The 10,945-nt window shown below is 46.2% G+C and overlaps 1 protein-coding gene across 5 annotated transcripts; it reads left to right on the top strand.

The window, feature by feature from the left end:
• The first annotated feature begins 578 nt into the window (after nt 1-578).
• osr1 (odd-skipped related transcription factor 1) lies at nt 579-10,579 on the top strand. 5 transcript variants are annotated; one of them, XM_048531197.2, is made up of 3 exons: nt 579-766; nt 7,783-8,479; nt 9,305-10,579. In XM_048531197.2, the coding sequence occupies exons 1-3, from the start codon at nt 655-657 to the stop codon at nt 9,438-9,440; spliced, it is 945 nt and encodes a 314-aa protein (XP_048387154.1). In that variant the 5' UTR covers nt 579-654; the 3' UTR covers nt 9,441-10,579. The 5 variants fall into 5 exon arrangements, with proteins under 5 accessions (XP_048387154.1, XP_048387158.1, XP_048387156.1 ...); XM_048531201.2 differs by lacking the exon at nt 579-766 and adding an exon at nt 4,415-4,588; XM_048531199.2 differs by lacking the exon at nt 579-766 and adding an exon at nt 5,553-5,761.
• The last annotated feature ends 366 nt before the right edge of the window (nt 10,580-10,945 follow it).

Raw genomic sequence — 10,945 nt, 5'->3', positions numbered from 1 at the left:
TCGGTGATTTCTCCCAGTCTTTAGGATGCACTGCCCCCGCGACCACAAGAAGCAGTTTTAAGCTCACTCCTTGCTGGTAACATCGCTTTTAAACAGAGATGCCAATCTGTCAGGGTGTCTTCCGTCTCACTTTGTGCGAAAAACAAACAGATGGTTTGAGCGGATTCTTAAAATAGCCTGGTTATCATTTGTGCAATTCACAAGGTCGGAATCTACTGGCTGTTCCACTGGATCGGTGATCCAAGCGGTTTCTCCCCTCCTCCTGCAACCCCACCCCACCCAATCCCCCCTCCCCCCGCCCACCTTGCCCCCGACTTTTACAAAGAGCTTTGCACATTGTTTGAACAGTGAAGCCCCTATTTTCCCGGCTGGGAGACAGGCTCCCTTTGTAGCTGAAGTCCTGCCTGTGGATGTTTGCAGCTGCCAAGCCTCCAGCTCCCCAGCGCCGCTCTCCCCGACGCTGTTGCGAACTTATCTGCAGCTTTCTGTCAGAGTGAAAGAGCGGAAAAAAAAGTTGGTGGGGCCGGTTGGCTGCGCAGTGCGCCTGCGCCGTGTGCCTATTTCTCCCAGGACTCGGTTGAAATAGGAGTCGATTGAGGGGCTCTGCAGACTGCAGCTCCGCTCAGCACCGGCCCTCCGTGCCCAGCTCACAGCATGCCAACCTGGCTATGCGCTTGTGCCACCACCTCCGCCAGTTCCATCTCCGCCGTTCGCTCAAACGAAGAAGCGGCGAGCCTCTCGGCGGCAGACGAGGTCCCCGGCTCAGGTAACTCTTACTGTCCCTCCGCCCCCCCTCCCCTCCCCTCCCTTCGCATGGAGCTAGCACCGGGAGGGAGGGAGCATTGGGTAGGGGGGAAAGGGGCACTTGTTGGCCTCTCAGAAGTTTGGGAAACAACTGCGTTGTTTCACAGCGCACGCTGCTCACCAGGCGCTGTCTTTCAGTTAGAGTTAACCGAGAGATTCCTAATGTCCACCTCCATCCAGCTCAGTGACATATTGCCCCATCTCTGCGGGGTGTTTATATTGGTGTGTGTGTGTGTGTGTGTGTGTGTGTGTGTGTGTGTGTGTTTCTGTGGGAGTATGTGTGTGCATTTTGTGTGTGTGGGGGGGGGGCTGTGTTTAAGTGGGGTTTTGCGTGTATATGGGGTATGTGTGTGCATGTTTATGCGGGGGTGTGCATGTTTGTGGGTCTATGGGTGTGTGTTCGTGTGAGGGTGTTTATGTGGGGCTCTGTGTGTGGGTGTGTTTGTGGGTGTGTGTATGTGTGGGGGGTGCGGGGATGTTTACGTGGGGTTGTGTGTATTTATAAAGTATTCAGCTGCTCCGCGTGAAAGTCCGCCTGACCCCTTTGGTTTGCAGGAGTTTAGCTGCACACAGACCCAGAGTTACACAGAGTACTGGGGTTCGACTTGTAATTCGAACAAAGATGTGTCTCCCCCACCTCACCGCCCGGAGGGGTCTCCTTCAGCAGCCCCTCCTCGGTGTCTGATCGGCCAGGAGCGTGCCCGTTCACACCGCGGGAGCACAGTTTGGACCCAGCCACACCGCACCACCACCCCCCCCCCCCCCCCCCAACCCTATCCCGGCAACATATCTGCAATGGGAGATTTCCTTTCAGGCTTTCACAGTGCCTGGGAGAACACGTGCTGGATCGAAGCACCGTGAGAATCATTTCCAGCTCACCTGAATCCACTCGATCCCACTGCTCCTGCGCGAGGCATCACTAAACCTGCTATGTATCGAACGATGTAATAGCGGCCCCCACCCCCCTCCCAGCTCAAAAACGGCCGCTTCGCTTCGGAAGTGGCGTTTTGTTTTTGATATTTTAGCCAACTCATTCAGAAACAGTGTTGACCGGCAGACTAGCTTTAGCTGAAAAGTCCAGTCAGGTTATTGTGTTCTTCCCAGCTGTTTCCGGTACAGGCTACAGTTTGCTGCTGTTAACTTTAATGGGATGCATTTAATAAGAGGCTCCAGGGCGGTTAATGAGACTGTTATTAACAGGATTAAACGCGCGGAGCACGTTTTATTCCCAAACTGCCTCTGCTTTGTGTCCACGAACTAAAACTTTCTCAACGTGTGACTTCAGACGGCCGAAAACAGTTTTTTTGGTTGAGAAGCGAAGCGCAATTCAAATTTCCAAATGATGTCCAGTTTGACTTTTAATACACGTTGCTAATGCAGAAAAGAAGCATAGAAATGGAACTGTGTTGGACTGTAACCCAAATCGTGTTTTATCGTAATACATTTTAAAAGCTAAAGGCTAGTAGTCTACCCCAAAGTGTTAAACCGTTTAGCAGAGCAGAGACCTCCCATTCATCAGCACGATCCGTGGCCTCTCCGAGTTTTATTCATCAGTTTCAAACGGAATTGTGTTAAAGGCCCCAAATATTTAATTTCTTCAGCAAAATGAGGCATGTATTGGTAAGGCTGGGGTCCCTTAGTGCCCTTGTACACGTCTAATACTGTAATCAGAAGCACACTGGAATCTGTGAAGTGACGATAAGGACTAAGAGAACAGAGCCTTCGCCGAAATTTGGATACAAAACAGCTGTAATCTGGCCAACGACGCCCCCCCCTCCCCCCGCCCTTGCTCTGTACACCTTGGATTAAAACATTTCCTCAGAGTATTGTTTTCACTCTGACTTGAACGGCAAGTTCTCCCTGTTCACAGAATGTTTGTTTATCTTACTCGGTATATTAATTAGCAGTGCTCTCTCCGACCCCCTTTTATTCTCCAAACAGAGTGCTGATTGTGATTATCTATTCAATAATGGTGCATTTAGGACGTTGATCTAAAAGCAAATATTGATGGATGTCTCGCAGAGCGCCCTAACCTTCTGGTGTTGCAGAGTTCCATTGAGAATTAGGTTTCTGGTGAGTCTCTCAGCTAGGAGGCTGGGGCTGGTTGTTCATGAAATTGTGTGTGTGTGTGTGTCGGAGGTGAGGGTGAGTTGGAGGTGGCAAGGTAGATACACTCTCAAGCTTATGGTCCTATTTTGTAAGGCAATTTTATCTTGAAAGATTGAAATTCATTTCGATAGCATGTCAGTGCAGATGTGGTCTGTTCTCGATTACCCAGGAAGCAAACTTGGCCCAGCTTTTCCTTGCAAAATGATCTGTGGTGCTTTTTTATTTGTCTTGTGATCAAGAAGCGGCGCTCTAAGTTGAAAATTTGTTTAATTTAACGGAAATCCCGCGTCAGTTAGCCCGGGAGGTAGAAACTGCATCCCTCACTAACGAATTTCGGCCAACCCTACCCGAAATGAATTGCTTTATCGCTGGCTTGCAGTTCGCTGGAAACGTGAAGCCGAGTAGGGCTCGCTCAGTTCAGTCTCTGCTCACACAGGAGTAGTTAACAGGGTTATGTTTTGTGAGGGGGAAGTTCTGGATGAACAGGGCTCTGTCCATCATATTGGTGGGGAGTCACCTCCGATTTTAACACGCACCCCGTTCTTCAGGGAACCGGCCGTTTGTATTCCTTCATCTTTGGGGTTTTGCCCTAACGAGGAGCTTGCCGCCTGCCTTGTTCGATGCACTGATTACTGTATTGCTGTGTATGTGGCATTTTCGCTCCTTTTCTGCAAAATGCATGAACGGTGTCGTTAATGAGACGAGATGACCTAAGCAAAAAGTAACAGTGAAATCAGGCACAAGAAGGATCCTGGTCATTATACTCGCGACTAACCAGCAAAACTCCGTGATTTTATAGATAGTGCTGGAGCAGGTGCTGAATAAAATCACCCTTTTATTTTCGCTTAAACTCTCGCTATTCGGCCTCGTACTCTCGAAGCTTTCTGCTTAGTTTTGCTCGCTTCATAACGACAATCCAATTCTCTCTCGCCTCTGAGTTGTCAGGCCCAGAATGTTTTGGAACTCAGTCAGATATGCTCCATTTGTTGTGTTTTCGAATGCCATGTAATGTGCTGTTATTGTCGATTAAAAAAAAACTATATACTGTGAAAGAGCTTAACTTGCGAGCGTTTAAACAGTGCTGTAATGATGCAGTTCTCAGGTCTGTATCTGCCAGCTCCCACCGGTTATGAATCTCAGTTCCGTCAGTAACAAACGCCATACACCTGCAGCTATCTTGAAAACACTTTGTTTCAGAAACATGTTCTTCCTTACAAAAAAAATCACCAAGTGCAGTAAAAAGAAAACTGTACCTTAATCGGGGATACCGCAGGGAAAGGGGTATTGGGGATGACTAATATGTACAAAGTTCGCTGATGGCGTCTCGCTGTTAGTGCCACAGTTTATGTAGTTTCAGGCTCGGTGGACTTGCTGCTCCCAGGAGATTTCCCTGGTTTACTGCTTCGTGGTTTATTTACAGTGTAAACCACAGCATGGTCTTTGCAGTGAATTCTCGCAATTCACCATTCCTCTTTCAAGAGGCACTGACGGAGATCTCTCTCCCCCTGTCTCGGACTCGGGATTTGTGAATTTTTAAAACCTTTCGTTTCGTTTTAGCGTTTGAATTCACTGCTGTCTATTCTGACTCTTTGTTTTCCATGCTGTCATCGCAGGATTTTTTTTTAAAAATACCGTTCTATTTACTCTTGGGCGAGTGTTCTACATGTGAATTTCTGTGCGTATAGTTTGAAACATTTATCAGAGCTCTGTGGGAATTACACCCGAATGTATTTGTTGATTCAGGAGATACAAGAGGATATCTTTCTATTGGCCCCTGGAGACCGTAGACAAGCGCCAATATTGTTCCCTGCTGGTTATCTCGCCATTGCTGTAGATGCCAATGAATCTGATTGAAGATAAACGAAACTGATTCTCACAGGGTCGTCAGTGTCTGGTTTAAACTGTAGAATTAAGTTTGAAAGTATTCCAATAAATTAAATGCGACGCTTAAACGGCAAAATCTTTATTGTAGTGTTTTCGCACAGCGCTGTACTGTAACAAGTGAATATGACATGAAAAAAGTCATTTAAATGGTTTTGTGTTTTTCTACTCGCGGCCGAGGGCTCGATTGTAATAGGACTCACGGAATCAAATGGGTGATTGTAAAGAAATCGAGTCCAGAATTAGCAATGTCCTTTGTCTGGATTGACAGCAAGGATAGGTGTTTCTTTGTAATACTAACCTCAGCGCTTTCGAAAGCTTTAGTCAGGAGACAGCTTCGTTTAATTTATGCTTTTTAAAATTGACTATTTTTTATATATGTAGCCAGAGCGACATTCGCTAAAACAATGCACGTGACATATTTCCCATATTTAAATCAGTCCATGCAAAACGATTAAAACTGAAAGAACTGCGCGGATGCTGTAAATCAGCCGAGCTACCATGAGTTCTGAGGAAGGGTCACCGGACCGGAGCGTTAACTCTGATTTTCTCTTCACCGGTGCTGCCAGAGCTGCTGATCTTTTTCCAGCAACTTCTGCTTTTGTTTCGTACAAAATGATTGATTGATGCCATGCAGCGCCGTTGGGTTCGAGCCTGTTAACACATTTTTTAAAAAAAATTCTCTGACAGTTGTAATAACCAGCAGAGCAGGTTCCTTAGTTTCTGAATGTTGCAATCCAGTTCGTGAAATAAAATTAGTACACTCACTTCGACCAATTACTGTTACCGTAAGGATAAGTGAGATGGGATTGGTTGCTGCACTAATGTATAGGTTAACATAATAGGAGCTAATCAGCCCCTAATACAATTACACTTGCATAACCCAGCCTTGGGATTTCACACACACACAGTGACAAATTACCCGTGACTGGCTGTAATGAGCGTTATCTGCCGTGACTGGTGAGAGGTAAAATAGATTTCTGGTGTGACTTTTCTTACCAACAAGAATGGGAACTCTCACAATTAGCAAAGCCAATCTTAGCGAAATGTCACTGTTTTGTTCTGGGTCAGTGCAGAGGAATTCCACATGATGTCAATTCGTTTGATTTGCCAATTCGTTTGAAATGATTTATACCGATTACTGTTCTGGGTCTGCTCGTCCTTGTATTGTTTCATAAAGTCAAGCCGAAAGCGGCGGCTGTAGAGAGAGTAAAGTGACCCGAATGTTTTTTTTCCAGAAATGTCCTTTTATTTTTGAGAGGTGATTTTTTTTCAAGTGACCCGCTGTTGCCTTTTGAAAGGAAATTTGGGACCACTGACGAGATCATCCTAATGGCCTGGAAGGAGAGAGCATTACTTCAGAAAGCAGTAAAAAGCTGGCGAGATTAACGCCAGAAAACATTTTTTATCTTGCCGGACACACCAGCGGTCAGTGATCTTCACCGGTTCGCTCGGAATTAACATCTGGGGAAAGACAAACAGAACACCCCGTCAGAAGGAGAACGGCGTGTGTACACCTGCAGCATGCGATATTGACCGGGTCCTGCAGGTTCCTCTGGTCGGGCACTAACCAGGGGACGGCCGATTCGCTTTGATATTTGCTGTTGGAGGAATCTAGGAGGGGGGCATGGATTTAAAACGAGAGAACAAGCTCAGTAGTGGATGGGGGCTGCTTTAAACTACATCTGGCTCTACCAAGGCGGCGGGTTTTCGATCAAGCCAGGAACCTTGGATCAGATCGACCCACCACATAAAATGTACCTCATTATGAGGCCGTCCCTTTGATGTGGAGCTCTATTTAATAAGTTACCACTTCTACTCCCGTTCTTTTATTTTACCTCGTTTGCCAGCGTTCCAGTGCTGAGAAATGAGAATTATAATATTGTAATGTTTCTACTTTTATTGCGAGTTTATTTCCTTTTGTCGTTTTTTTTTCAAGACTTGAGTTTTTTTGTTAAACTCGCTTACCCACAGTAATATTCAGAGTGACCAGGTTATCCCGGTCGGTTGAAAACCCATCTGTATGTGTTGAGAAACTTGCACGTAACATTTCTGACTGTCGTCACGTTTATTGGTGGTTTTGCGAGGAAGCTCGGACAGTTCCTATTTTAACTCCTTTCAGGCCACAGTAAGGCACATTCTTGCGGAAATATTCGAAACAAAAATATTGCGGGCGCCCGCGGTCGAAATTCGTTGTGTGTGTTTTCGTTAATTGATTGCGTGAGGCAAGGAAATCGACGACCACTCTGGAGCAAAATACGCCTGTGTCTCGACAACATATTTCCATTTTGATAATGGGGCTCCGAGCCCAGTGGAAACAGAAACTCAGCAGGTCTTACAGCATCTGTGCAGAGAAAGCAAAGTGAGCGGTTCGGGTCCAGTGACCCTCCTTCAAAAGTTAACCCTTTTGTTTTGTTTTCTCTCTACAGATGCCAGAATTTTTCCAGTGAATTCTCTGTCTGTTTCATTTCTCTAGTCTCCGCAGTATCTTGCTTTAATTTGAATGGACATTGAACCCTTGTCTCACTTGTTCTATTCCACTGAATATCGCGTGTAGACATACAATTGGAATACAGGAACGGGAGTAGGCATTCAGCCTCCGCCAGCGTGTACCACTATTCAATGAGCTCATGGGTGATCAGTTGATTAGTTTCATACACCTGCCTTTTGCCCATTCCCCTTAAGCGAAGGTGTTAACAAAAGTATCTAACTCAGATTTGAAACTAACGACTAATGCAGCATTCGCTGCCATCTGTGGACGAGAGTCCCAACCCTCTACAACGCTTCGTGCATAGAAATGCTCTCCAGCATCCTTCCTGAATGGCCTGGCCCTAATTCTGACTCTCACCCCGAGTTCTAGAATCCCCGTGCAGTGCTGATAACTCGGGGATATCCCGTTGTGGGTCACATTTGCGAATCAGTTAAATATGCGATAAGACAGGTTGTAACGCCGTCACTCACTGCGTGCCTTTTGTTTTGAACTCTAAGGTTTCTGCAAATTGGCCAGGTCTCCTGCAGCCCAAGGCCCTCCAGCGAGCACCATGGGCAGTAAAACTATTCCGGCGCCGGTACCTCTTCATCCATCGCTACAGTTGGCCAACTATGCATTTCTGCAAGCTTCCAACGGCATTCCGACCCCTTCAGAACAGCTACACAACCTGTACGGCTTCAGCACCCTGCACACCGTCCATCTCCACCAGTGGACGCTGGGTTACCCACCCATGCCACTGCCCCGTTCTTCCTTTTCCAAAGTGCCTGCTGTTTCCGCTCTGGTGGACACGCGTTTCCAGCTGCCCGCCATCCCCATCTTCCCGCACGTTTTCCAGCCGAAACAGGAATCCAGCAGCTTCCCCAACAAGACCAGGCCCAGGTTTGACTTCGCGAATTTGGCGATCGCGGCCACCCAGGAAGATCAGCCCAGCCTGGGACAGATAGACGGACAATGTTCTCCCTCGACCATTGGTTCCCTCCTGGATGCCACAAAGTTATCCCCGGAGAGGAAACCCACCAGGGGCAGGCTGCCGTCTAAGACCAAAAAAGAATTTGTCTGTAAATTCTGCGGGAGGCACTTTACCAAATCCTACAATCTTCTAATACACGAAAGGACCCATACCGATGAACGGCCCTATACGTGTGACATTTGCCACAAGGCATTTAGGAGACAGGATCATCTCCGTGACCACAGGTAGGACAGCGAAATCTGACTTGCTCGGGCCCAGTACTTGCACACTGGTGAACACCCTGCCTTAATATTTGCTTATAGTATCATCCGGAGTCCCCATTAGAAAATCAGCAGAGAATCTCAAACCTCAGTGCAGTCGGTGAGAATTCGTGTCAATTTTGCGGCGGTGCAATGAGACTCATTTTCAAACAGTGTCGTGCAATTCCTCGGTTCACTCCCCCCAGAAATATGTACGATGTTTGTTCAAGCTTACCATAAGGTGGTAGCAAATGACTGCAGATGCTGAAATCAGCAGTGATAACATCAAAAAAATGCTGGAGATCACAGCGGGCGATAAGAGTCATCTAGATTCTAAACGTTAGCTTGCTTTCTCTCCGTGGATGCTGCCTGACGTGATGTGATCTCCAGCATTTAGTTTTACTTTCGCGTTAAGGCAAGTTCTTCAAAGTTTGAACATGACGAATAAATTTGAGAAACAAGCTGAATTGCTTGTCCAGCAATGTGTCGATTGGAAACGGAAGCAGAACTTGCTGGAAAAACTCAGCAGATCTGGCAGCATCTGAGGGGAGAGAGAAAGCAGAGTTACCGCTTGAAAAAGGGTCACTGGCCCCTTCCTCACACGCAGCCCCCACCCACCTTCTCTTCACAGATGCTGCCGGACCTGCTGAATTTCTCCAGCAACTTTAAGTTTCCTTTCAAATTTGCGACATCTGCAGGTGCTCGTTTTGAGAATGTATCCATTAGAATGGCTCGACGCCACTCTATTACTAGCCTGGTTAATTCGAATGACAAATAATAAGATTTCTTTTTCCTCTCTTTTGAATGTAGGTACATTCACTCCAAAGAAAAACCCTTCAAATGTCAAGAATGCGGTAAAGGATTTTGCCAGTCCAGAACGTTAGCTGTTCACAAAACACTGCATGTGCAGGTGAAAGAACTGAAAACCTCTAAAATAAAGTGCTAAGCATAGTTATCTACAAGCTGGTCTCAGAGAGGAACACTGAGGAAATGCGGACAGACCTGTCAAATTCAGAAACAGCATAGATTATATCCAATCTGCTGCTGTTCTTTTCTGTTACTTTTATTCCAATACAGATTATCTGCGGCATTCTGCTATGGGAAGAACTGTTTCTAAACTCTGAGCAAAAGGAAAGCCAAAATCGTTTTGTTTCGTTAGATTCCCCCCTTGAATCGAAGGCGCTTGAACTGTGTCGCCCACCTTGTGTGACCCGGCGTGAACTTGGGATTTGGAAGGTGCTGATTTGTCTTCTGTGTTTAACAGGAATCTCCGCGTAAATGCTTGGCGTGTGGCAAAGTGTTTAATCAGAGAAGCAACTTGAAAACTCATCTCCTCAGTCACACTGACATAAAGCCTTACCACTGCCGTCGGTGTGCCCAGCTTTCCCGCCGGAATTGTAATCTGAGGTGCCACAGACTCACCCACATTCTCAGAAACAGGCCTGGATTGCCAAGGGCTGCAAAATGTAGAGAGAGAGAGAGAGAGAGAGACGTTAGTGGAGTTGATCAGGTCTGGTCGCTCCAGAGTTGTAGGATGGAATAGTGATTTAATTTCAGCTAGGAGCCAAAGAAAGCGACAACATTGGAGACTTTGTGGATGTTTGAATGTAAAAGGAGCGCCTGACTGAGAGGATTGAGGGCCAGTGTGTCATTTGTTGTGCTTGGTTTAGAAAGCCATGTTTATTGTGACGGTAGGATACAAAGCGGAGACCCAACACGTCAGCCCCTTCAAGTGAAAATCTAATACTGCCAAAAATACACACAGCTGCAGCAACAGACCGTTGAAAACTGAGTTGGAAACAGCACTCCAAGCCTGCAGTGGTTGTGAACTGCGTTGTATGATAGACTGCAGTCAGCTAGACTCAGTGCTTAAACTCGTGCGGACTAGAAACAGGGCACACTTCGTTAGTAAACAAAACAGAAACAAAGGAACACGCAACAAAAGGACACTCTAAGCTACATTCCAATCGGCGGAATTTTTTTCAAAAAAGACACAAATTGTTCTTTGTAAATGTTTTTTGGCACTTTACGCTGTTTTTTTTACTATTTTCATGTATCACTGGATTTCTAATCTTTTGAAACGAATAAATGGCCATTTTTAGGCAGCACGTTGAACTTTCCTTTACTTGAACAAAACACAACTAATAAGCTCAAAGATAGTAAAAACTGCTCCACGGACGCTCCACACGGTGTTATCACAGAACTAATAAGATTTCTCTCAGCTTAGGACGCGAGTCTATTGCATTTCTGCGTACGCTCACAAAACAAATTAACTTCACTCAAAAAAAACGCGCCAGATACGGTATATCTCTTCAGAAATGTCTAACTATTGGCAAAAGAGGCCGAATACTATACCTGGGCGGCGGTCCGTCACGTCCCCTGGTATATCAGCTGTCAGCTATCTCCACATATACAAAACATTTATACCCATTTAAAGATATTCGTTGATGT

This window comes from Stegostoma tigrinum, chromosome 4, assembly GCF_030684315.1.
Source record: "Stegostoma tigrinum isolate sSteTig4 chromosome 4, sSteTig4.hap1, whole genome shotgun sequence".
Classification (NCBI taxonomy): domain Eukaryota; kingdom Metazoa; phylum Chordata; class Chondrichthyes; order Orectolobiformes; family Stegostomatidae; genus Stegostoma; species Stegostoma tigrinum.
Note: the sequence above shows the minus strand (reverse complement) of the source record. Positions and strands in the feature narration are given on the sequence as shown.